Source organism: Xiphophorus maculatus, chromosome 17 (genome assembly GCF_002775205.1).
Source record: "Xiphophorus maculatus strain JP 163 A chromosome 17, X_maculatus-5.0-male, whole genome shotgun sequence".
NCBI lineage: Eukaryota > Metazoa > Chordata > Actinopteri > Cyprinodontiformes > Poeciliidae > Xiphophorus > Xiphophorus maculatus.
Genome location: NC_036459.1, coordinates 1,273,148 through 1,299,230, shown reverse-complemented (window position 1 = coordinate 1,299,230; position 26,083 = coordinate 1,273,148). Strand labels below are relative to the sequence as shown.

General features: G+C 36.3%; 3 protein-coding genes across 4 annotated transcripts; all 3 read right to left on the bottom strand.

The window, feature by feature from the left end:
- Nucleotides 1–762: 762 nt before the first annotated feature.
- On the bottom strand, nucleotides 763–5,203 carry LOC106699971 (23 kDa integral membrane protein-like). 2 transcript variants are annotated; one of them, XM_014472958.2, is made up of 9 exons: nucleotides 5,055–5,203; nucleotides 4,276–4,332; nucleotides 3,901–4,020; nucleotides 3,738–3,812; nucleotides 2,844–2,933; nucleotides 2,536–2,637; nucleotides 2,416–2,448; nucleotides 2,246–2,329; nucleotides 763–1,070 (listed from the first exon to the last, which is right to left on the bottom strand). In XM_014472958.2, exons 1-9 carry the CDS (start codon nucleotides 5,112–5,114, stop codon nucleotides 978–980), a joined length of 714 nt encoding a protein of 237 aa, XP_014328444.1. In that variant the 5' UTR covers nucleotides 5,115–5,203; the 3' UTR covers nucleotides 763–977. The 2 variants fall into 2 exon arrangements, with proteins under 2 accessions (XP_014328444.1, XP_023205725.1); XM_023349957.1 differs by lacking the exon at nucleotides 4,276–4,332.
- A 9,781-nt stretch (nucleotides 5,204–14,984) lies between these two features.
- LOC111611884 (tetraspanin-1-like) lies at nucleotides 14,985–17,727 on the bottom strand. The gene is made up of 6 exons (XM_023350642.1): nucleotides 17,569–17,727; nucleotides 16,817–16,873; nucleotides 16,555–16,674; nucleotides 16,403–16,477; nucleotides 15,680–15,766; nucleotides 14,985–15,603 (listed from the first exon to the last, which is right to left on the bottom strand). The coding sequence occupies exons 1-6, from the start codon at nucleotides 17,626–17,628 to the stop codon at nucleotides 15,511–15,513; spliced, it is 492 nt and encodes a 163-aa protein (XP_023206410.1). The 5' UTR covers nucleotides 17,629–17,727; the 3' UTR covers nucleotides 14,985–15,510.
- A 1,454-nt stretch (nucleotides 17,728–19,181) lies between these two features.
- Nucleotides 19,182–25,491, bottom strand: LOC102224861 (tetraspanin-15-like). The gene is made up of 9 exons (XM_023350641.1): nucleotides 25,352–25,491; nucleotides 24,060–24,116; nucleotides 23,379–23,498; nucleotides 23,226–23,300; nucleotides 23,050–23,145; nucleotides 22,853–22,963; nucleotides 22,215–22,247; nucleotides 21,273–21,356; nucleotides 19,182–20,103 (listed from the first exon to the last, which is right to left on the bottom strand). The coding sequence occupies exons 1-9, from the start codon at nucleotides 25,409–25,411 to the stop codon at nucleotides 20,011–20,013; spliced, it is 729 nt and encodes a 242-aa protein (XP_023206409.1). The 5' UTR covers nucleotides 25,412–25,491; the 3' UTR covers nucleotides 19,182–20,010.
- Between the last annotated feature and the right edge of the window lie 592 nt (nucleotides 25,492–26,083).

The window sequence follows — 26,083 nt, the reverse complement described above, 5'->3', positions numbered from 1 at the left end:
GCCAACACAATCCCGTCTGCAGCTTTTAGAGTAAAACTATTTCAGTTTAAACTCACACTTTATATACAAATACTTTACTTTGACCACAGCACATGTGGTAATAGTCATGATTCAGTTTTGATGTAGAGGAGCAAGAATTGATAACATCAGATGAGAGCAATTTCCAAATATTAGCAGCTATTAGATGCGAATTCTAAAAGAAAAACAAGACTTAAAAAAACATCTGTAAACCTTACATAACAGATCCACTCTGGTAACTTCACACATGCTTCAACTTCAAATGTACAATCATCCACTACTTTATGTGTTTCTATCAAAGGGGTTTCCAAAACAAACATGGTACATTTTCAAAAACTATTAAGCAAAATGTGCAACCACATGACAGGAGACATGATAAAATAAATTACTGCAAGGTGCAAACATCAGTCCTGCACACGACTGAAAGATTAAACTACCAGTAGTTTGGGGGAGATGTGTCCTGGGTGTTTGTTGTAGATGGGAGCAACTCAGCAAACCCCCCAAAAAAAAAAGTTTTCAAGTTTAACTTTTAACTTTTGGTGCAGCTGGATTTTTGCCCGACAGCAGCTGATTTTTTATTATTTTTTACTGGTGGTCGGCGGTACACCAGCATTCCACCAGCATTCCCACTACATCCGCACAAGCAATGTAGTGGGAATGTTGGTGGCTCTGTAACTCCATTACAAAAAACCCTGAACTACTCCAACAGCTCCATGTTTATTTGTGAAAGTGACGACTCAGAGGCCTGGTGACAGCATGTTTATTTGGTTCAGGTGTGTTAGAGAAGGGATCCATCACAATAAAATACAATATTTATGGTGGACTCATCACAAAGTGTGGAAACGTTTGCAAAACATTTTATTTGGTAACATTTTTGCGACAGTAAAGATTAAAAAGTAAGAATCTGAACAATATTTGATCATCATTCCATAAAACCCATCAAGACTTGGAGGTTGATGTCAATAAGCCTTCATTGCAAAAGCTGACATTCCTGCTCTGTCGTGACGACTGATCTGATTAATCATGTTAGCGGAGATGATCAATCCCATCATCTGGAAGAACAAGTGGACAGTTGGTCAGAAGAGACATGAGGCCAGAACAAAAGGAAGGTTCTAGTCTTCCTGTTGGGTTTGCTGGCTGAAATGTTTTTCTACTGTTGGATTTCTTCTAAATGTTTCAGCCTACTCTCCTCCTAAATTGACATTCACTGTTTGGTAGTCAATCTGCTGTTCTTCTACAGCACCACTGCTTGGCGAAACATATTAGCAGGTCATGTTTTCCTCTGGTTTTGATATGAGAAGTCAATAATACTGGGCATAAATATGTCGAGTCATTTCCAGTTTGTACAGTTGTTTGATCCATATTGTTGTTTCACACCTATTTAATTTTATATCTGTACACCAACCAAATACTGAACTATGGGATATTAGTTTAAACATGTTGTACTTAGAGCTGCAGTAATTTTTACAAAAATGTATTTATTTATTAAACCTGTCACCATGTTGTGACAGATACTCTGGGAAAAGCTCGGTCTCCTCCACCTCGTCCCTGAACTACTACTGCTCTCTGCAGGAGTGCAAAAACAAAAAGAGCTAGGAGGAGGGTCTTAGTGCTGTCAATCACCTCATGTACTTGCTGCTAAATGAGCTAATGGCAGAGAAACAATTTGTTACAGGAAACCCATTTATCTGCCGACTTCGTTGGCTACGCTAACTAGCTTTAGCATTCATGTCAGGCTATGTTGTGGTGAACCAGCTGTAGCTTAGCAAAGAGCTAGCAGGAGGGGGTTAGCATGAGAGCGCTAATCTCCACATATTCAATTCAAACATGGTAACAGCTGGTGTAGAATTTGGATTTTACATTAAAATGGCCTATAAACCCTTTTTTTTCTAATTTTCCTTCATGACTAAAATTGGATTGTTTTTAATCCATCATTTCTCCAAAACAAAAACATTGTGTACATGTAGCCACATGCTTGGTGTTGAGTTATTTATTAGCTTTATTTAAGGCTACCTATTTACAGCTGCTAAGGAGTACTCTAGCTCCCAAAGAAGAAATAATTACAGTGGTAATTGTTGACAGAGATGCAATTTTAATTTTCACAATGAAAGTGAAGAAATTTAGGACCAAAACATTTTTGTCTCCCTTCTCCAGGATTAAATGATTTGTGTTGCTGTGCAGTGAAGATTGTTTGTAGATGATGGCAGAGAATATGATCGGAACTTACAGCAACAAAAGCGAATCCAAAAATGATGCATAAGCCAATCTTTACGGCATATTCAACATAATCCCCAACAATTTCACCACAGGACTGGAAACAGAAAGTTGAGAGTAAGTTAAGGGTTGCACCCTGGAGATCTGACAAAATGGTGAAGTGAAATTTGCTTGACTGAATACCTTGGAGTGGACAGATGAAGGTCCAATGGATCCCTGTGAGAAAACGACATGTTCAAAGATTTGTAGATAATTAGTTTATTCTTTGACAGAAGATTAATTTTTAAACCTTTGTTATCTCACCTGTGGGTTGGGTTTACATTCTTCATATGAAAGTGTGCAGCGACAGGATTTAGGGACGTCTGAACCCCAGTCCTCCACGCCAGACCATCCACAACAGTGAAGCTGCAACACAAGACTTTAAAATTAGGAGAGTTGTTGGGTTTTTATACATTGCATCAATACAGTACAGATTCTGAAACAAAAGAATTGCCGATGCTTTAATTTTAATATAATTATTTGTCCATCACTAACATGCATACTGTCTTTTATTAAAAAGGTTTGTCTGTGCTTCCTTTAAAACGTCACCAGAGGGAGCTCTTTAGTCTTACATGTTCCTGCAGGGTTTCAAGCAATTGTTTTTTCTCATTGTCTTTCAAGAACTCCTGGGCAACTTTAGGACTTCGAAAGTTTTCCATCTCCTAAACGTTAAGGAAGAACAATTAGATAAAACCAGACAAAACACATGCAAGATTAAAACAATTAGGAAATGTAATAATGGAGACTGCCTGTTCATTTTATGCCTCATTGTTTACATTTTTATAATTGTATCAGTTTCAATATTTGAGTTCAGCTGGCATGTGAAGGAGTAGTTGTTGCTTCTCCACTTAGGTTAATTAAACATAACTTATAAAAAAGAATATTAATAACAATCAAGCAGCAGAAAAAGTGGATTTCCCCTGGTGATCTATGAACACCCAGCTTATCTTTATGGGTTTACAATGGACCGTCATAGAAGCTATTGTTTTTCCACAGGTGTGAGATCAGCACTTTGCTGGATGAAAAAGGCTAAAAGCGTAACCGCATTTCTACATCCACCAGAGATTTGATAAAATAGACCCCAGAAAACTGATGCCTGATTTTATTTACTAACAGGAAATGGGTTACATACCAGTAAGCCATAAATCTCTGCACTAGATTTCCCCATACAGGAAGAGATCTGGTTATTGTTCTATAGCAGAGATGCTAGCATTGCTTTGGTGTGGAGAGCTGTAGCGGCCATGTTCCAGGACTTGACAGAAAGAAATAAAAAGACTGATTTCATTGTAAGCTGGTTATTCTTTCAGTGACTGGATGCAGCAAACTGTGAGGTCTGTGTCAGACTGTGCTGAGTTAACGTCAGTAACCAGTCAGTAACCACTGACCTGCTCTACCAGCTGAGCCTGCAGCGCCCCAGACTGACCTGTTATCTTAACTCTGCACCACATTAACTTTTTAATAATCACCTGCTTTTTTAATACAACGACAGCAACTCCAAAGACTAGCATGAGGACCATTCCAAGCCCCATCAAAACTGCAAACTGCAAAGAAAACAATAAGAATAATTATTGAATTATTGATCAATTTAGAATTAGAACTTGTGTAAATTTTGTGAAATCTTGTACATACAAGTTTGAGGCCACATTTATTTTCGGTGCGTGCAGCGTGGCTCCCCAGCAAGGAGATCAGGAGGGTGATAACGGCAAACACCCAGAGCCAGATTACGCTCGGGGCGTCAATCCCTTCCATCTGATCGAAGAGAGCAAAAACACAGGACTTACTGATTATTCTTTCAAGTTTTTCCAAGTTTATTTGTTTTCCAAAACTTTCTATTCTCCACTGCATTAAATTATTGGCGGCCTGGAATCGTTGCAGAGACTTTTTAACTCATCGTAGGATGTTTACGTCTCCAGGCTGCTCAGCAAGACAGCATTTCCTCAAAAGAAAGAAATCTGTGAAACATTAGTCCAAAATAAAGCACATTAAACTATGTTTGTGTTTTACCTCATAGTCACTGGGACTGAACCTTATTAATACGTAGATCAATATGCCTCCCAAACACTAAAAAAAAGGAATGAACAGGTTTATTCAATAAAACCAAGAAAAATTTTATTTTCCTTCAGATTTACAAAAAATGATATTTTAACACTGAAGAAAATATAATAATTTTCTCTACTTGTCTCTACATTTGTCATTTCTACATTATAACACTAGAGGGCAACGCAGAGCTAAACTGAATGAAACTGGACATAAAAATATTTGATAATTGAAAAATAATCCAAATATTTAAACTATAGTCAAGATTAAAGTGACAGTTTAATGTGGACAAAAATGAAATGAATTGAAAAATGATTCATTTTTATCAAGGATCCGCAGTGACTCCTGCAATCTAGACTCAATTTAAAATGCACTGACATGAAAACAAATGATTAAATTCCTTATAACTAAATAAATAGTCACCGTTATGCAAAGAAAGAAACTAATTTAGTAGAATGCATCTTTCAGGTATCAGAAAAATGGGAAGGAAAGTTGAAAAATGAATAAAATCAAAGAACCACAAATATGTATAACTACCAAACAAAAATAACAGGAAGTGAATATTTGTGTAAGTTTTATTTCTACTTTGCTCTCTCTTTTTAGTAGTTTTAAAAAATTACAAGTAAAAATCTAAATATCTAGTCATTTCTACCTACTGGCCTCATTAATTATTATATATTCTTTGTGCTTTGAAAAGAACAAAAACTGAATTTTCTACATAAATAAAAAAAAATCATTTTACTTACTGCAAACAAGCAATTGAAGGAAATGAAAACAGCCTTCAGGCATCCATCAATTTTCCCCATTTTGTCTGTTTTCCTTTGACTAGACAGTTGAGAGACAGAGAGAAGTGAACTGTAGAGACGAAGGTGATTATGCTGCTGTGTCTGCAGACAATCTGATGATTGAGGGGAACCGTTTCAACACGGAGGGGAAAATCTGCAGCCAGTCAACGAAACCCGTCAGTCACCAGAACGAGGAAGTTTCAAAACTAAATACATAAATATATACATTTAACAAGACAAGGATTAACCTCACCGTAGTTTAGTATCTCATTTCCACTCTTCAAAATGTTTTTCAAGCAGTATTTAAGAAATAATTTTTAATCACACAGAAGATGAGATTAAACAGGAAACATCTCCAGTTTACACAAGAAAAGCAGAAAAACGTTTGTGTTCAATTGTTTTGTTTCTTCCTGCTTTTGAACTTCAGTTTTACCAGAAATCAAACCATTAAAATCTGCTTTGCTTCATACAAACTAAAGAAGAACGAAGGATTAGAGGAAAACTGTTTCTAAACTTTTCCCACTGGTTGTTTTTGTTTTGTGATTATGAAGAAAAAAAAGTTCTAATTTATATTTTACTACAAATTTCAATTTCCAAAATGTTCTTACCATACAATATATTTATTTTCATTAAAGCAATAAAACTCATCTTATTATTACTGAGTAGTTTTTTTCATGTGTTTTGGGTATTTTGACATTTTATCTTCGATGATGAGCTCCGGATGAAAATCCTCTTTGCCATCACCCTAATCTTTAGCTAAATCTTAATGCAGTGAGAACCAGGCAGTATCTGGCCTTTTGCCAGGAGAGGAAAGAAACTTTCTAAGAATAAAAGTTAAAATTCAAAAATTAGTTCAATGTATAGTAAAGGTTATGATATGAAGAAACGGCTGAGAAAACGAGGAAAACTGCAGCGACGAACGCAGAAGAGAAACTAAACCTCTGCAGAGAATGTGACCACAGACAATAATACAGTTTATGAAAGTTATGGTTGAAAATAAAACTCAGAAACAAGAAATGATGATGGCAAACAGCAGAAAAAGATTAACAAAATACCAGAGGAACTCCGGTTTACACATGGAAACTGAAGCAACATTTAACAGAACAAAGCAGATATAAACATATAGTTATTCATTGTTATGATTGTTTTCCACATTTTGTTTAACCTGCTAATTTCTCTTTTCTTTTGTTGTAAAATTCTAAGGAGTCTAAGGAAAGTGAAAGTACTACAGGGACTTTGGACGGTAAAATATCTCATCACACCAAAACAAATAAACTCATCCACAGCAGACCCAGACTCACAGTCATTCACATATTAAATCAAAATGGTTGTTAGACGATGTAGTGCGACAGTCATTGGTACATAAAATGAGTCGTAAAGGAGAGAAACAACCGTCTTGTGGTAAACCAGCAGACGAGAGCAGCTGATTGGAGGAACAGCCGTTGGTTTTCACACATTGAGTTCTGTCGGTAAAACCAACCAAACCACAAGATTAAGATCAAGTTTAAACTGGTTAAGAAGCTCATCAGCTAGAAGATCTGCCTGGGTAATCCAGAAATCTACAAAAAGTCAAGAAGTAGGAGCTGAGGAGGAATGCTGGCTATAGTGAGCCCAGCTGCAGGATTTATAAAAATGTCCTGCAGTAGAAACTCTTTCAGTGAGTTTTTAAAGGCCTTCTTTAACGTTGCCTGGTGGCGTTTGGGTTTTGGATGTTTTCACAGTAGACTCTGTTTGATTGGGGTCCAAAGTTGCTCCATTTGTTTTATTTCCAGCTGCTGTGATTCTTTTTCACATGGCACTGAGTCAAACAAACAGAACTCTTTGAAAAACCTGTTCCCCTCCTCGCCTGTGGGGGCGCTGCACCAAGAACCACTGAAGGAAACGACACAATATACTTCTTCACAAAATGTAAACGGTAAAAATGTCTTGTGGTCTTTAGCCAAAGACTAAGGAGAAAACCTCCAACCGTTAAAATCTGATGCTGCTCCATGTTTGTTTTGGTTGCATTTACCCAGAATGCCACTTCCTGCTGGAGTGGTCTCCAGTTCATTTGGCATTCACATACTCATTCGAACCGCACCAGAGTTCACTTTAACTGAGCTGAGACCGAGGTTTGTAGGCGAACCAGAGTTCGTTTTTTTTTTTCAGAGTTCAAATGAACCGGATCTCTAGGCAAACGGACTGGAGTCCAGTTAAAGTGACCCAAACAGGACAGGTGGGAATGAACTCAGTCTCTGGAACTGGAGCAATAGTTCACTTTGTCCATTTGTCTGGAACCTTCTGTTGCTGAAAAAAGATATGAGAAAAGATGTTGCACAACTGCACAGCAGTTATATATATATATATATATATATATATATATATACAAATATATATATATATATATACATATATATATATGTATCAACAGACAATGTGCTCAGTGAATGTCTCAGACAACAGGGAACGGAGGTTGAGGTGCCAGAGATACCATCATGGCAGGACAAGCCCCTACATGGGATGTACCACCAGCAAATAACCCAAGTGGCTGATATCAGTAAATCCTACCAATGGCTGGAAAAAGCTGGACTCAAGGACAGCACAGAGGCCCTCATCCTGGCCGCCCAGGAACAGGCCCTAAACACCAGAGCAATAGAGGCCCAGATCTACCACACCAGACAAGACCCAAGGTGCAGGTTGTGCAAGGAGGCCCCTGAGACAGTCCAGCACATAACAGCAGGGTGCAAGATACTGGCAGGGAAAGCGTACATGGAACGACATAACCAAGTTGCAGGCATAGTGTACAGAAACATCTGTGCAGAATATGGACTGGAAACCCCGAGATCAAAGTGGGAAAAAACCCCAAAGGTGGCGGAGAACGCCAGAGCTAAGATCCTGTGGGACTTCCAGATCCAGACAGACAAAATGGTAATGGCGAACCAACCAGACATTGTAGTAGTGGATAAACAACAGAGGAAAGCCGTTGTGATAGATGTAGCAATACCAAGCGACTGCAACATCAGGAAAAAGGAGCACGAGAAACTAGAGAAATACCAGGGCCTCAGGGAGGAACTGGAGAGGACCTGGAAGGTGAAGACCACAGTGGTGCCTGTGGTCATCGGGGCCCTCGGGGCAGTCACCCCCAAACTGGACCAATGGCTACAACAGATCCCAGGAACAACATCAGACATCTCAGTCCAGAAATGTGCAGTCCTTGGCACAGCCAAGATACTGGGCAGAACCCTCAAGCTCCCAGGCCTCTGGTAGAGGACCCGAGCTCAGAGGATAAGAACCACCCGCAGTGGGTGAGAAGGGAATTTTATCAGATGTGTTTTGCACAACATTTCTGTTATCTGATCTTTAACAAACCAAGTTAAAAAAGTTGCCAGATGTCAAACCAGATTTGTGACACTTGGGAACACAAAGTACCAGCTAGTATGAGACATATTTCAAAAGGTAATAATGGTGATAACCTTGTTTTTCCTGTACTAGACCGAACTTATAGTCTTAAAATGGAAGAGCCCTTGGCTGTAGAAGAAGTTCTGCGTGCTCTTAATAATATGCAAAGTTCAAAATGCCCAGGACAGGATGGATTTCCTGTCGAATTTTATAAAAAGTTCAGTCTTAAATTGGCTCCCCTCCTACTGAACATGTTTAGGCACTCATTTGAAACTGGAACTCTCCCAGCATCCTTGTTACAGGCTTCTATTTCTTTGATCCTGAAGAAGGATAAAGATCCTTTATCTTGTGGCTCCTATCGCCCAATTTCTCTTTTAAATGTAGACTATAAAATTCTCGCCAAACTTTTAGCCCTCCGTTTAGAAACTGTCTTGCCATCTTTGATCAGTCCTGACCAGACTGGATTTATTAAGGGGAGATATGCCTTCTCCAATGTTAGACGGTTATTTAATGTGCTCTATAACCCCACAGATTCTTGTGAAGCTGAATTTGTGATTAGTCTGGATGCGGAGAAGGCGTTTGACAGGGTGGAGTGGGGTTACCTTTTTTATGTACTTCAACGTTTTGGATTTGGTAATAAGTTTGTTTCATGGATAAAGCTCTTATACACTTCCCCACTTGCCTCTGTCAAAACAAATTCCATTTACTCTAAATACTTTCCTCTTTTCAGAGGCACTAGACAGTGGTGCCCCATGTCCCCATTACTTTTTGCAATAGCTATAGAGCCATTGGCCATCTCACTTAGATCCAATACACATTTAAGTGGGGTCACAAGATCAGGCATTGAACAACGACTTTCCTTGTACGCCGACGACTTGCTTCTCTATATTTCTAAACCAGCCTCTTCAGTCCCTATTGTACTTTCAACTCTTGATCAATTTAGCCGCGTCTCTGGCTATAAACTAAACCTTGGTAAAAGTGAAATTTTTCCATTAAATTCGGTGGCTCGAAAATATTCACTTGCTTCTCTCCCATTTAGGGTTGCCCTTGATGGTTTTACATATTTAGGTGTTAAGGTCAAATGTAAATTTTGCGACCTTTTTAAATTTAACTTTGAGCCGTTGGTGGACAAGGTCAAACAAGACCTAGATAGATGGTCTTTGCTTCATTTATCCGTTGCTGGGAGAATTAATACGATTAAAATGAACGTGCTTCCCAAGTTTTCTTTTCTCTTTCAGTGTGTCCCTGTTTTTATCCCCGTTTCTTTTTTTAGTAAACTGGACCAAATCATCACTGGATTTATTTGGGATCATAAACCCTCTAGAATTTGTAAATCATATCTTAGGAGACCAAAAAGTGTGGGTGGAATGGCATGGCCGGACTTTATGTTTTATTATTGGGCATCCAATATTAGAATTCTTAATTATTGGTTAAAGGCAAATGATTTGGACAGTGCCCCGGCTTGGTTGGATTTGGAAGCCTCATCCTGTATACGATCGTCTTTGTCTGCTTTAGTTTATGCTCCCAAATTGCTATCAGGAGCTGAAATTCCGAACAACAAAATGGTGAGAGTGACTCTGAAAATTTGGTTTCAGTTCCGCCGCTATTTTAAATTAAACTTTTTTTCTTTACAATCTCCTATCTTCAAGAATCCTTTATTCCGGCCCTCTATGATCGATAATGCTTTCTCCGTTTGGTTCTCTCATGGTATCAAAAGCTTTAGTGACCTTTATGAGGAGGGTACATTTGTCTCCTTTGATCAGCTTTCTGCAAAATTCGACCTCCCAAAGAGCCACTTTTTTCGTTACCTACAGGTCCGAAGTTATGTTAAGGAAAAAACTTCTCTCTTTCCCTCTAAACCTCCTGTTAATGATTTGGATAAACTTCTGTCACCTTCCCCACCGAAAAAGGGTCCTATTTCATGTTTGTATGAGAGATTGTGCTGTCTTCGTGAGTCCCCAATTCTCTCAATCAAAGCGGCATGGGAAGAGGACTTGGGTTTTCTGTTTCCAGATGACTTGTGGGATAGAATTCTTTACCGTGTTCATGGTTCGTCACTGTGTGCCAGACACGGACTAATTCAGTGTAAGGTCCTGCATCGCACTCACTGGACTAAGGCCAGGCTTTCTAAAATATACCCAAACGTTAGTCCGGAATGCGATCGTTGCCATCAAACACCTGCCTCACTGATCCATATGTTTTGGTCATGCCCATCACTAAAGCAATATTGGACAAACATTTTTGCAGCCTTGTCTGAAGTAGCTCATATGTCCATCCAGCCTGATCCACTAACTGCATTGTTTGGTGTACTTTCTGAGACGGTTTCTTTGTCAAGACTTGAGGCTGATCTGGTTTCATTTCTCACTTTGTTGGCGAGGCGTAGAATATTGCTGTGCTGGAAATCAGCTTTACCTCCCTCATTTGAAATCTGGATTAAAGATGCTTTACACTTTAGTAAACTTGATAAGATTAAATGTACCCTACGAGGTTCCACAACTAAATTTTTAAAGATTTGGCAGCCGTTTTTTGATTTTGTTCAGACATTGCCGTCCCGTATGGTGCCCAACTAAATTTTGCTTTTGCCTGACCTTTTTATTTACATTATCATATTATTTATCAAATTATTTATTTTGTCATTAATACCCATTGATGTACCTTTTTCTTAAATCCTTCCCCCCCCCCTTTTTTTTTTTTTTTCTCTTTCTTTCACTATTAAGACCTATATTTATATCATTGTACTTTGCACACAAGACTAATGTCTTTTTTATTTCTTCTTCTAACATATCTACTTTTTGTTTTTTCTTGTTTTCTTTTCTTATTCCTCTGGATTTTATTTGGGAAGGCTTATCCATGTGTTCTGTACGACTTATGTTCGGTTCTGTTATAGAAAAAAAGTTTACAGATCTTGTTCATATATTTTTGTACATTTTGTATTTTGATGTTAAAACCTAATAAAAAAAATATATAAAAAAAAAAAAGGTAATAATGGGTAACTAGTTGATGCCCATTAAAACTATTTTTAATTAACTATGTAATATTTAATGTTTAATTAATGAATCAGTGACAGACTTTCTTTAAACAAACATGTTCTGAAAAGACTGAGTTTAAATTATTTTGGCATCATGTTTATATGGTGTTATTATATATATATTCAAGAAAAACAGTTTTTTAAAAGAACTGGCAAGAAAAAAAACACTAAATGTCAATAAAATATGTTTTGTTGTCTCCAAATGTTTTCTCAGAGAGTTAAAAGCTGTAAACAGGAAAATTAACACTGACTTACATTCTACAGCAGAGCTGAACTATTTAAGGAAGATGTTTAATCATCTGAATGTGGTTTTCACAACAGCATCAAAAACTAAATCTACCAGCAGGCTGAGATGAAGAGAAGCATCGACTGCTCAGGCTAAAAACATCTCTTGCTGCAGCTGCACACTCAACTTCTGCACTTGGTCTAAGGTGCTAACAAAACCAATGCCCTAGTTCTGTGGTGTCTACAACAGAAGCAGAGAATGCCACAGAGTTAAGAGAAAAGGACAGGCTGAGTTTCACGGAAAAAGGGTGTTAAGAAAGTCATGGTTAAGGAGGAACAACCAAAACACGTTGAAGGGAAACAAACTGGCTAAATATGCTTTTAAAACGGTAAAATTGCCAGGCACAACTTTGAGGTTTAAATCCATGAAGACTATAAGAGTCACACGATGGCGTAGAAATCCATTTGCTGCTTGTATTTGGAGTCTTTGGGCATCAATCATTTATAAAACTGAAGGTGAACTAAAGTTACACTGACCAAGAGATTCAGTTCACCATCTCTATCACAAGCTACTCATCCTGCCGTCACTTAGGAGATGAAGATGGCTGCGCTACATTGGTCGAAGCAAAGTCTCACCACTTAACTTAATGCTAACTTGCTAGTAGCCATTTGGATTCTGGAAAATTAAGGAATTGGTCACAAGAAACAATTGGTATGGTAGACTATGAATGTTCAACCCAATTCAATTTTTACACTTGCACTTGAAAATGGCTGCTAACAGTTGCACAATTTTACAACCGCACATCTTTGAAGCACATACAGTGAGAAACCAGCCAACCAAATGTGCTAGAGCTCCTCTTTGGTTGCTAGGCAACGGCACAGCGACTGTCTAATGTGACTCCTTTTCTAGAGACCATGAAACTATAGTTTATTCCAAACACAGGGGCTGGGTGGGGTTTTTAAAATGTTTGGGCTGCTTTTAGAAGCAGCTGAGACAGAAAAGGAAGCAGAAAAATGTGAAAAATGTCAATTTGAGAGCAAATTTAGAATTTCAGGGTAACAACAAATGGATCAAGTTGTGTCGACGTTTCTAACAAAGTGGGTTTGAAGTGGATCCAAGTGCTGCGGTGGTGCAGGATGTTTGGAGGACCATAACACTGCCGCAGGTTTTTATCTGCTGCTGATGATGTGTTAAACACTCAGAAGAAATTTCTCTCCATGGCTGCTTCTCGCTCTGACCTTTACAACTTCAGTTTTCTCTTAGGACTCCACAGCACTTCATCAACAAAACACAAATGAGCGATTTCATTCAAAATAAGCTAAACATAATTCTGGACAAGCTGCATGTTTCCTGGTTAAAGGGGAGGAAATGAGCCTCTTCAGTGAAAGTAAAGCAGCATCATAATGTTGTTAGTTTTAAATCCTTTGAAACAAAATGTGGAGGAAAAAACACGGTTCCAGTGTAACACTTTCAAAAGTCCCTTGTGGTTGGTGAAAGCAGGTCATGGGTGGAGGATCAGACTGCGGCTAACACCTGCAGCTCTGACAGTAAAACTACCACTGCTTGGCGTCAGAGACTCTCATTATATGTAAATGTTTTACTTTGAGTCGTGACAATTAGCACTTATTTTGTGGTTCAGCTGGGACAGATTATTAAAGTCTGGACCCTTATATAAAAGTATTTTGAGTCGTATTTCTCAAGCGTTTTAAATCCTCTGACAGACTGAACCATGTAATGTTTCAAAGACATTAAAAAGGAAAAGTTCTTCTCATATTTTCAAGTCGCTGATGGATTAAAAACATCCTTATTGGTTTCACCAATTTATTTAACAAGCATGAAATTCTTTGGTACTTTGTGATTTTTAGGTGTGAGGTTCCTCAAGGCTCTATTATTGGCCTACTTTTATTTACAGTTACATTCAAAAGATTTTAATATTATTTAAAAGTTAATTTCTTTCAGAAAGTTAATTCACATAATGAAACATTCTTTGGATTGATTAAACACTTTTTTGGCTTCCTTTCTGCAAACTGCGATTATTTCCAGTTTAAAGTTAATGAAACTGAAACATGACATTAAGCCTACAATATTACATCAGACATATAAAAAACATTTTAAATAAAGAAATGTGTGATTCTGTTTCAAGAAATGCTTTTAATTTGATGAGATGTATATTTTAATTCATATAAATGTACTAACTACTTGCACCATTTCTTACTAACACTCCTGACCAACTAAATAAATGTGTCGACACCAAATGCGTAGGTGAGTCAACATTTCCTACTGTTTTCGTTCGGAAAAACTAACAGTCGTTTGGGGTCTAAAATGTAGATCAGCTCAACTCAACGGGGAAAATTTCTGTCTTAAGTGAAGAAGTTTCTGTGTTTTATTCAGGCGGGAGTTTGGATCGGAGTGAATCGTTGATCCATCCTCGTCTTTCGCCACCTGCTGCTCAAAGATCGGATCAAGAGCAAGTCAGCAGCTGAACTTTCAACATTAAGACATTAAACTATCCCTTTAGCTTTACTCATGTCTCCATGATCAAACAGCTGAAATGTCTCCAAACACTGAAGGTCCAGAGTTTCAGTTTCATTTTTTTAAATATTTTGCAAACTCCAGTCCTGACAAACATGTGAAGCTTCAACTTTTAACTAATTGACTGTCATCTAGTGAATCTCGAAGTGGGGAGCAGTCTGCTTATACAAAAACACAACCTGCTTACATATTTTCAGAAAATTTAAAGTAATGTTTTCCCATTTTTATTCACATAATAACGTTATACTTTATTACCAAAGATTGTTGCCACTGTTTGAAGAATATGTATAGTTTGTTACTGTCGGGGGTTCTCTTAAAAGTTCAAACTATTTTTGAAACAGGAACCAAATGCAGAAGCTGACAAACAAAAAACAAGGAAAACTTACTTACAAGTTTAAAATGAGGATGGCATAAAAACTGGAGGAGCGAAACAGAAAAATCCAGGAAGAAATATTGGACATAAGATTCAGGACTGAGGAAAGGCTGGAGATCCAGACTGGATCCAGGTGAGTCTAATCTAAGGCTGAGTAACGAACAGAAAACCTGAGAAGGAAACTAATCAACAACCAACTGGGAGTTCAGCTAAGACTCAAAATGATTTACAGATGAAAAATTTAAAAAGTCTCACATTTATACAACAGCATAAAACAAATGTCACAGAGGGAAGAAGACAAGAAATAAGTAAGAAATGAAACACAAAGGAATGATTCAGAGTAAAACCTTTATTGGCAATAATAAAGACCAGAAACACAAAGGAACAAAATAGAAAGAAAACTATGGACAAATGCCCATAGTAATTTAATTTATAGATTTTGTTACAAATTTAGTAAAGTAGATTAAAAGAAAAAAAAGACATTAAGTAAGTAGGTGGAGGTTTGTTTTATTAGAAAACTTTATGTAACTGTTTTTGACAGGATGTGTTAAATGTTTGCAGCCTCAACCTGTGGTGAGTTTTAAAGTTTCATCTAAACCCAAAATCAAAATCAAAATGTAGGAGAAAAAGGGAAGGAAAACTGAGAGCAGCTGTGGGAACATGAAGCTTGTGTGAAACGTTGAAAACTGATCACAAACAATCAGAATAAAACACAACATTTACGGTAACAACATGAGAAAATGTGGGATCAGTTTTAGCAAAACATTTTTATGTGGCAACATTTTTACCAATGCAAAGGCAAAACAAATAGCATGAAAACCTGAACAATATTCTTCCATCATTCCATAAAACCCATCAAGACTCGGAGGTTCTTGATTGGTCAATAAGTCCTCATTGCAATAGCTGGCACTGCGGCGTTGTCGTGACGACTGATCTGATTAATCATGTTAGTGGAAATGATCAAACCCATCATCTGGAAGAACAAGTTGGTTAGAAGAGACAGGAGAACAAAAAGATGATGGTGGTAAAAGAATATGACCAAAACTTACAGCAACGAAAGCAAATCCAAAATTGACCCCAATGCTAATGTTGAAGAGAAACTCGGCTTCACATTTCCCCTCAGCTTCACGGCAATACTGAAGAACAGAAGGTGAGTTATTAAGTTATAGGTTGCAGGTTGTGAATCCAGAGCAAGAACTGTTGTCATTACCGGAGATATCTGCATTGCTTTGGTGTGGAGTGCTTTAGTGAGGGTGTTCCTAATAATCAACGTTTTGTGTTCTGACACTTGACAGAAACAAAGAGACTAATTTCATCGTTATTTAGTGATTGGATGCACCAAACAGTGTGGCCTGCAGCTGTCAGACTGTTTACTGTGGTCTGAGTTAACCAAACCGCAGTTTGCAGAACCACTGCAGGGGCAGGGGCAGGGGCAGGGGGAGGAGGAGGAGGAGTAGGAGCAGGAGGAGCAGGGGCAGGAGCAGGGGCAGGGGCAGGGGGAGGAGGAGGAGGAGTAGGAGCAGGAGGAGCAGGGGCAGGAGCAGGGGCAGGGGCAGGGGGAGGAGGAGGAGGAGTAGGAGCAGGAGGAGCAGGGGCAGGAGCAGGAGCAGGGGCAGGAGCAGGGGTTCTGCAGTGGTTCTGCAGTGGTTCTGCAGTGGTTCAGTTGGTTGAGCAGACACCGCTGATGCTCAACCAACAGAACCTGCAGCATCTCAGACGACCCGTTTGAACTCTGTCCATTTTCTGCACCACATGAACTTTTTAGTAATTACCTGTTTTTTTAAAACAATGGCAGCGACTCCAAAGATTAGCATGAGAACCAATCCGATCCCCATGAAAACTGCAAACTGCACAGAAAACAATATAAACTGTAAATCATTTATTTTAATTTAGCTTTGTGTTGTGTGAATCATGCTGTACGTACAGCCGTGAGGCAGCATTTATTCTCAGTGCGCGCTCCGTGGCTCCCAAGCAAGGAGATTCCAACAACGCCAACGGCAAAAATCCAACCTGTGATCATGTTCAGGCTGCCCGTTCCTCCCATCTGATCCAAAACAGCAAAAACAAACGAGACAGCAAACTGATTGTTACAGAACATCACCCACATCTATTTCTCTCTCTGTGAACAGATACTATACCTGGTTCCCTTCTGAAATCATTTTTAACCAGAGTTGTGTTTGTTTTACCTGGTATCCGTTGGCCGCGATGCGTCCTAAACCGTACATCATCAAGGCCCCAAAACACTGAAGAAAAGAGGAAAGGTTTATTCAACAAATACATTCCTGTTATTTATATCATAAAAACACTGAAAGATGTTCACATAAAGATCATAATAGTCTCTATGAGTGAACGCAGGACGCAGGATTTGATCCACATCAGGTCCAAATAAGCTGATTTCACATCTCAGAGCATAAATGGATCATTTTATGGTGGATTCTTAAATAAATACTTTTAAAATGAATGTTTTCTCACATATTTGTAATTTCTGCATTAAAACACTAGAGAGCAAAATAAAACTAAAACCTCAACCAGAGGATACCGGACATAAAAAGATTTAATTAATGTAAAATTAATGTTAATCACCTTTAACTGCAGTCAAGATTAAATTAACAGTTTAATGATTAAAGTGGACAGAAATGATTAATTTGATCTAGAATCTACAGTAACAGTATAAAATGAATTTACATTAAAAACAAATAAATTTCTTAGAAATATTAACATGTAATTATTAACTAAACAAAATAACCACAAGTAAACAGTTTACTAGTTTTATTTCCAGTTACTGCTTTTTAAGCATTTTAAAAATTATTTTAAATATTTTACCTGCTGGCCTCACAAAGTTTCTCACGTTAAGAAACATTATAAAAACTTTAATTAACTTTGGAAAGAACATTTCCTCACAAATATGATCAATTACTTACAAAATTATTTTACTTACTGTAAACAAAGAATTGAAGATGATGAACAAAACTTTCAGGCATCCGTTAATTTTCCCCATACTTTCTGTTTTACTTTGACTAGACAGTTGAAAGGCAGAGAGAACAGAAGTGATGTTGAGTTTAAAGCGTCTGCAGAGAAACGTTTCGGCTTTTAAAGCAAATCTGCAGCCAGTCAGTGAAATGAGGAAGCAGCAACAGGAAGCATAAAAAAATGATTTTTTTTATCTTTCTCTGCTGTTTAACCTCTTGCTATTTTTGTTTTTCTATTACAAAAACATATTTTTCAGGTTCATTGTTTTATTTTTTATTGAAAATTCAAATGTCAGAACTGTAATCTTTTAACCTTCTTAATATTCAATATATTCTTTATTTTAATTTGCATTGAAGCAATAAATCATGTATTTTTGATGTGTTTTCTGGTATTTTGACAATTGATGTTAATCTTTATAAAGATTTAGCTAAATAAATTGGCCTTTTGCTCTGAGCAAAGAGACTTTATAAGAATAAAAGTACAAGTTCAAAGGTCAGTTCACACAACCTATAAACATTTGTTCTCCAAATATTCTTCTTTTATATTGGTAAAGCTCTAAAATATAATAAAATATATGATGTGCTGCTTCTAAATGTTTTCTCAAAGGGTTTAAAGCTGCAAAGAGCAAAATGAAAATGAATTTCTTTCTCCAAACAGTGAAATGTGAAGTTCTGCACATGACCGTCTGTCTGAATGTGGATTCACATCAGCATCAAAAGCAAACATTTGGAGACACAGAGAGCGACACCGACCCCAAAACCTCTCTGGCTGCTGATGCAGTCACATTATTTCTGCACTTAGTTATTATTTATTATGGCCGTAACAAAACCAGTGACCTAAAGTTATGGTAGCTTCCAGGGAAGAAGTACGAAAAGTCAAATGTTCATGAGAAATTACTTTTTCACCCATTAACATGAATAATATGAATTATTTCCCTTTTCATGGCTCAAAATAAAGCAATAACTGACTAATCTACTCAGGGATGAATCTAAAATTTACTTCTTAGTTTTACTGAATCTGTTTTGTTTGAATAACTGAGAGATTAGATTGAATTATTGAATAATTTTTATGTGTGAGGTTTAGCATCTGCTCCCTCTGGATCATTTATGCAGAATTACAGCACAGAGACGTTGGACTTTCTACAATACAATTACAAAATAAACTCAAGTTTCCAGAAGCCAATCAATATAAAATCATAGTGAAGGAAAATAACTTCAGTTTCTGATAATTTATGATCAATAAATGCTTTTCTTCCAATTATTTTTATGATATTCATGCTTGTTTGTTTGATGCCTCTCCAGATAAATGAGAACCTAAAACAATAAATTAAGTAAATTAATATTGTTTGGCTCTATGTAATAAATACAACTCTGATTTGTTATTTATTTTTCACATATAGATGCAATCATACGCATATTTATTCACAAAACTCAGAGGAATATGATCTGAAAAGAACTTTAAGAAGCAATGAAAACATTTTTTCTTTGTGTGAATCTCTTACATAAGAAACCACAATAATTTTGAAAAACTGATGTTTTCATTTAAGAAGTCATAAATATTTAGATTCAACACAATATCAAGTAAACTTGTGGAAATGTTGCTTTTATTTTTAAAAAAGTGCAATACTTTTACAGAATATAGTGGAAATGTTTGGTTTCATAAGGAGTTTAAAACATCCATTTACATAATTAGTAAAACTTTAAAGCTTAAACAGATTTGTCTCGTTTTTATCAGGTGAACATCCAGCAAAACGACCCAAAAGGCCACAAATGATTTTAAAATAAAAATAATATTTCATTTTTACTGTTGGAAATTTGTTGTCATTTTTTAACAACCACCACTTTATTTAGATTTTTAGGTTTTAAAGTAAAGAAAAATACAAATTTTGCAAAAAGGGTGGATAGATTTTGTAGAAATTTCTGAAAAATGATGTAAGAAAATAATAAAAAAATACATTATTTCCAACAAACTAATAAGAAAATAGATGTAAAAATGTTACTGGTACTTTTAAAGTCATTATGTTGTAAAAATTATTCCATCAAAATGACTGAAGATTTTATATAATCTGCTTTAGTGATTGTTTTGCCAACTTATAAAAAGTTGTTTGCAAGTTTCAGGCCCCAAAATGCATAAAACATTAATCCCACGGTCGTAGTTTCTCTAAATAATTCTTGAATTTAAATGTTTTCATCTCCCAGCTGCGGATGATGATGGAAATATTCAGATTTTTTCTGCATTTCACAGATTAATACAATTCAGCAACAAAACATAAAGATGTAAAAAAATAAATGTTCATACAAAAATCAGTGATACAAACAAAGAGGAAACGTTTCCTCTCAGGATGAGTTAAATGATAAAAACCGACTCTGAGTCCCGGGTTACATTTCAGAGGCTAACGGTCAGGTTAGCTTCAGTAGCCCTTCATGGCGATGGACGGCCCTCCCATGCCGTCGTGACGTCTGACCTGATGGATCATCAGGATGGAGATCAGCAGGCCCAACAGCTGGAAGGACAAACAAACTCAGAAATTAAAACATACTTAAATAATTAGGTCACATGTTTCGATTCTGCACCAAAAATAAGCAATAAATTTGTTTTTAATGCCCCCAATGAGTATTAACCCCTAATATGTAAAGAAACATCAACTTTGAGAATGTTTTTATTCACCGTTTCATATATATTACATCTAATTAACATAAATTAAATGTTACTATCAGATTATTATAACTTTGTTACCAGATAATACAATTTTCAACACAATCCTCTTTTGATTATAAGAAAATATGTAATATTTTATGCTAATCACATCAAATATTATTTTATTAACATTGTTCTCAGGTTTTTTTCTTTGGTTGTTTTCTTGTCAACTTTTCCATTTTTTGCTGCTTTGCTGGCGTCAGAAATAACATTTAAATCAATTATTTTAACTCACGTTTTATTTTTGAAATTGATTGAACAACAGGAAACAAAAATTGTGATGAAAAATTTAAGGGATTCAATTGTTTCGTTTTTCAGAGGCCACAGCGCCTCCTGGTGGCCGTCCTGAGAAAACGGCCTTATTTTTCTGCTCACGTTTAGCCTGTTTAGCTTAGCATAGTTTAGCTGTAAACAACTTTACTTTTAAACTCTGTTAAACTTACTTATCAACTTAAGGTCAAAATGATTAAAAACCTGAATATTTACCTCATGAAGAGTTTTTATTTTCTGGTTCTGAAGCTGCTTTTCCTTCTTATTATTAAACATCTTCCTGCGGAGTCACGTCACAAAATTCCTTGCAGGTATTTCTAACTTACTTCAACAAAATTAGTGATTTTAATCAAAATTATTTAAAAAAACAAACCATCAGTGATCAGGACACAGTCTGATATTCATAATCTGATGCTTTTAAAGATTAAATATTTCCTTTTTTTTCTTTTTACCAACATTATGACATTATTCTGGTAATATCATCATTTTATGACTTTATTCTCTTAACTTTATTTATTGATCTTTCTTGGCCGAGTCCTCATCCTCTATTTGTACTTTTTAAAAACCTGTTTAAATCACAATAAATTGTGAAACTCTGCCGCTTGTTGGCAGGAAACTGCATCTGCAGTTGTTTTATAGTTTCTGCTGCACAACCACATGCTGGCAAGAAATCATTTTATAAATGAAACCATCAGTGGGACTCACTGCAGTGACAGCGAATCCAAACAGGAAGCCCAGGCAGACCTTGAATACAATGTCCACTAAGTAAAAGATGCTGCCGCTGCAGGACTGCAGAGGAGAGAGGCGGAAATAAAACAATAAGATTTAAACATTCGACAGGATATCAGAGCCGTTCAGACAGAAAAAACAGGAGTAAAAAAAAGTCTGAAAATTTCTATGAAAAATAAGGAATTTCCTCAGTTTGAAAAGGTGGAAATTTGGTTAGAAAACAGACATTTTAGGTAAATTTCACATTTTCTAGAAAAACTTGTGCAAACTTTGGAAAGTTGAACATTTTCTACTATTAGAAGAAGCAAGAAAATCTTTCAGTTTAAAAAGTCAAAAGTTGGTGAAGAGAAATATCTGATTAATCTCAGAATTTTTTCAGAAAGAAAATTTTGGTTTCAGAAGTAAAAAAATTTTGCAACTTTTGAAACTGCCAAGAATTTCCCAGTTCGATTCTAGAAACTTTCTCCGTTTTTTTCTAGCAAATTAGCCATTTTTCAGACATTTCCAATTCTGTCCTAGAAAATTTCTGATTTTTTTTTCAAACTATTTTGTAATATTTAAATCTCAGAATTTCATTTTTTTTCTAGAAAATTACCAAGTGTTTTCTAGAAAATTACCAGGTTCCATTTCTTGAAAAATTCCAAGTTTTTCGTAAAAAATTTGCAATTTTGAAACAAAAGTTTTCCAAAAAATTTTTCTAGCAAATTTGTGACTTTAAAAACTCAAAATTTTCACGTTTTCCTAGAAATGTTTCAAGTTCTTTACAGAAAATCTCAAATGTTTGTCTAGCAAACTGGCATCATTGCAAAAACAAAATTTTTTCTAGAAAATTTCTGAGATTTTTAGGCGGAAATTTATGTTCAGAGGCCCGAATTGGCCCAACATGAGCAGAACGTTGTTGATCATCTGAATTAATACCTCAGAGTGGATCAGATCCGGTCCTGAAGATCCCTGCAGGAAAACAACAAGACGACGTTCAGAAGATTCACACAGAAACCAGAAACACCATGAAAATACAGATTTCAGCATTTTCTAAAAACTGTAAGAAATCTGATGAAAAATATCAATAATAAAAATAAAATGAAAAATATATTCATTAAAAAATATTGCTATTTAACATCATTGCACTTGTGTGAATTAAAAGGACAAATTTTAAAAATGGTTAAAATCCCAGAATTAAGAAATTCATGTAATAAATAAAAAATAATTAATTAATAATAAAATCAATAAGTAAAATATAAATTTATAAAAAATAAAATAAAACCAATTAAAACGTTTAAATAAAGTAGAACAAAAGGCCTTCATGTTTAGAGAAAACACTCCTCTTGGTTAAAGTCATTGTGAATAATAAAAATTGTTTCAATAAATTAATAAAAGGCCAGAATTAAAAATGAGATTCATGTAAAAATAAGTAAATAAAATTCTATTAAAAATGTTTTTTAAAAAATATTAAGTATTATAAAATAATTATAAATAAATAAGATAAAGCTGATGAAATAATAAAATAAAATAAAATGCCTCTGTATGGCCCTGAACACGTTTCCCGCCCGACGTACCGCAGGTTTGGATTTACAGGGTCTGAAGAGTCCGTTGGTGTTGCTGCATTGACAGGAGGCTGGGATTTTTCTGCCCCAGTCCTCGGCGCTCACCACGCCGCAGCACTGGAACTGCAAACACACACGCCTTACTGGAGGCTTCTGCACAAAACGTCAGACATCCAGAGCATGAGGACGGATTCAGAGTCCAGTCTTACTGTCAGTTGGAATTCCTCCAGCTTTTGCCGCGACTCTTCGTCTTTCATGAGAGGCTCGACATATTCTTTGGCTTTACTGTCAAAGTTTTGTTTCAGCTAAAAGATAAAAATCAAAACTCTGTTAGCATAAAACCAAACTGAAGTTCATAATGAACCAGGGGTTTATAGCAGGTTACCGAGTTTCTCAAAACAGCCACAACAGTCCCAAAGATCAGCATGATGATCATCCCAATCCCCATGAAACCTGCAAACTGCACAAAACAAGTTCAGGTCGCGCTCTGCTGACTCCTCATCTCATCTTTCTGTAGGATTCAGACTTTTCTACGTACGATTTTGAGGAAAAGCTCCTTCTCTGAGCAGGCGGCGAAGATTCCCAGAGCGGAGATGCCGAAGACGCCGAGGGTGATGACCCAGATCCAGCCCACGCCCGGGCCTCCGAATGTCGACATCTGATCGTTTGGGAAGCAAAGAAACGAGTCACAGCAAAACTTTAAACGATTAATCACAGTTTCTTCAAAGTATCCAGTTCAGTTCGAGTCAAAAAGAGATTTAAAAACAACCACAGTGAACCAAAGTCCACTAGAAACTAAATATAAAACTAAAACAAATAAAAAAACTGACATCAGACTGTCTTCAGTAAGAGGCTTCTTCAGATTCACTGTAACACAGACTGCTACAGGAGGTTTCTTCTGCCCATAGCCAGGATAATAAGAGAATAAAGTCACAACATTTTGGTTTATTCTTGTAATATTACAACTTTGTTCTGTATTATTGCTACTTTATTTTTATAATATGACAATTGTCAATTGTAGTTGTGTGAAACACATTGCGCTCTGGAGCGCCCCCTGTTGGTTTGGAGTGTCTAGCTCCAGGTTGCTTGTCATTACATTAATGCACAGGATTAGATGCAACTACTTGGTTCTTTTTTTTTTACCATATCAAAACAGGAAGTATATATTTGAGACTTTTACTCTAAATAATTTAAATTGTATGATATTTTCATAGTTTACCTGGATAGAAATAGCAGTGGCCTGCACTGCCACGTATATCAGCACACATCCGATGATCTGGGATAGAAAGAAAAACTCAACTGAACACAAATTAAACAATTTTTGCTTCATTTGAAATTCACAAAAAGTTCCTCATATGAAAGGGAGACAAAAAAAGTTTCATTTGATGACAAAATTATAAATTAAACATATTTTTCATCTTTTCATTTATTTTATTAATAAATTATTAGAACAAAAAAAGTGAAGAATCCTGGTTTTAGGGGATTAATAGTTTATTTTAGGCGTAATAAATTCTGCTGTAATTTTGGCTGCAGGACACGAGAGGGCGGCAGAGAGCAGAAAATGGGCGACTGTGTGAAATGACGCAGCTTCAGAAAAATGCCGGGAACGGAGGATGAAAAAAAAAATTAAAAAGGCGCGGGGGAGAAATATAATTAATCAAAGAAACAAAAAAAAAGTTACAAAAAACTTTATAAATTCACTTTTTAAGTTTTTGTGTTTTATTCTTGCACCAAAAAACTTTCTGAAACTTTTCTCCAAGATTTCTCAAACTCCAAACTTTTTCTTTCTTTCTTTTTTCTCCGTTTCATCCGAAAGGAAACCGAAAGAACATAAAGTCTTCAACGGGAAGCATTAAAATACCGTTAGAGAGAGAAAACAACAGGAGGGTTGATGGGCGGAGAGTAACAGGACCCCCAACCCACACACACCCACGCACACACCCCCTCCTCCACACACACACACACACACACACACACACACACACACACACACACACACACACACACACACACACACACACACACAGTTACTGGAAGTCACTGCTTACTGGACACAAAGTGGACATTTTACACATCAGAACATCATGTACTTTGTTCATCCTATGTAACTTTTAACTGTAATAATTAAATTGCAACTAAGATCTAATTTAACAAATTACAAGTTTTACAGAAACATATAAGTTTGAAAGGTGAATCAAGAACAATTTGTACATTTTCCATACTCCAGAAATCCAAAATCTTTCATATTTTTCCAATGCAGGATAATTAATATAAAATGACTGATAATACATTTTATGACTAATAATACAGCAAAAGTTCAAAGAAGCCTAAAACTGCAAAATAAAAATAAAAGAGCAAAAACAACTTTTTTGTCTTTTTGTGTTATTTTTAAAAAAAAACCTGATTCTTCTTGTTGATCAACACATTTTATTAAAACTTAATTATTACTAAAAATTAAGATTTTAGAGATGCAAAAACATGAAAAAAATTTTTAAAATAACTTTTACTTACTAGAAACAGCACATTAAAGAAGATAAAAAGGCACTTGAGGCATCCGTTTATTTTCCCCATCTTTTCTGTTCACTTCGACACTGAAGAGGAGAAGCAGAGCGGTTGATCAGATGCAGTTTGGGTGTGACGTTCAAACGCTCCTGCAGAGAGTCTGAGTGTCTGGGTGGAAATACAGCAGCCAATCAGCACAAGCGGCTCTAAGGCTTAGGTACGAACCCATCAAGACTCAGCAAAGCAACAGAAAATGAAACAGAAAGCTGCACAAACAGTTTGGTTCTTGATTGTCTTTAGCATTTAAACAGCTTGAAAATAAGCTGAATTAAAAAGTTTGTTTGCAGAAATGTTAAAATAACACAGACACACTAAATATTGTAAACCAGTGCAGGAAAAAAGGCTGGAAAATCTCTGTGTGGGTTTCTGCTGCTTCTAAAAACAATAAAATCATCAGCAATCTAGTTATTGATAAAAAGTTTTGGTGTCTGGAAAATGAGTCATTTCAAAAACCTCCAGAATGTAAAGTCACAAATCAGTAAGTACTGCCGGTAACCTAGCAACCCCAACAGAACTCTGTCCATCACTTAGCAACCCTAACAGAACTCTATCCATCACCTAGCAACCCGAGCAGAACTCTGTCCATCACCTAGCAACCCCAACGGAATTCTGTCCGTCACCTAGCAACCTGAGCAGAACCCTGTCCATCACCTAGCAACCCCTACGGAACTCTGTCCACCA

Bases quoted from the DNA above. Each gene is read 5' to 3' on its own strand.
- LOC102224861 (XM_023350641.1), bottom strand. From the start codon at position 25,411: ATGGGGAAAATAAACGGATGCCTCAAGTGCCTTTTTATCTTCTTTAAT. The intron at 22,964-23,049 runs GTAAGACTGGAC...GTGTGTTTGCAG, and splicing joins TGGAGGAATTCCAACTGACA to TTCCAGTGCTGCGGCGTGGT. The intron at 21,357-22,214 runs GTATTAATTCAG...TCTCCTCTGCAG, and splicing joins CGGATCTGATCCACTCTGAG to TCCTGCAGCGGCAGCATCTT.
- LOC111611884 (XM_023350642.1), bottom strand. From the start codon at position 17,628: ATGGGGAAAATTAACGGATGCCTGAAAGTTTTGTTCATCATCTTCAAT. The intron at 16,874-17,568 runs GTAAGTAAAATA...TCTTTTCTTCAG, and splicing joins TCTTCAATTCTTTGTTTACA to TGTTTTGGGGCCTTGATGAT. The intron at 16,478-16,554 runs GTACGTACAGCA...TTTTCTGTGCAG, and splicing joins ATAAATGCTGCCTCACGGCT to TTTGCAGTTTTCATGGGGAT.
- LOC106699971 (XM_014472958.2), bottom strand. From the start codon at position 5,114: ATGGGGAAAATTGATGGATGCCTGAAGGCTGTTTTCATTTCCTTCAAT. The intron at 4,333-5,054 runs GTAAGTAAAATG...CCTTTTTTTTAG, and splicing joins CCTTCAATTGCTTGTTTGCA to TGTTTGGGAGGCATATTGAT. The intron at 2,449-2,535 runs GTGAGATAACAA...GTTTTCTCACAG, and splicing joins AATGTAAACCCAACCCACAG to GGATCCATTGGACCTTCATC.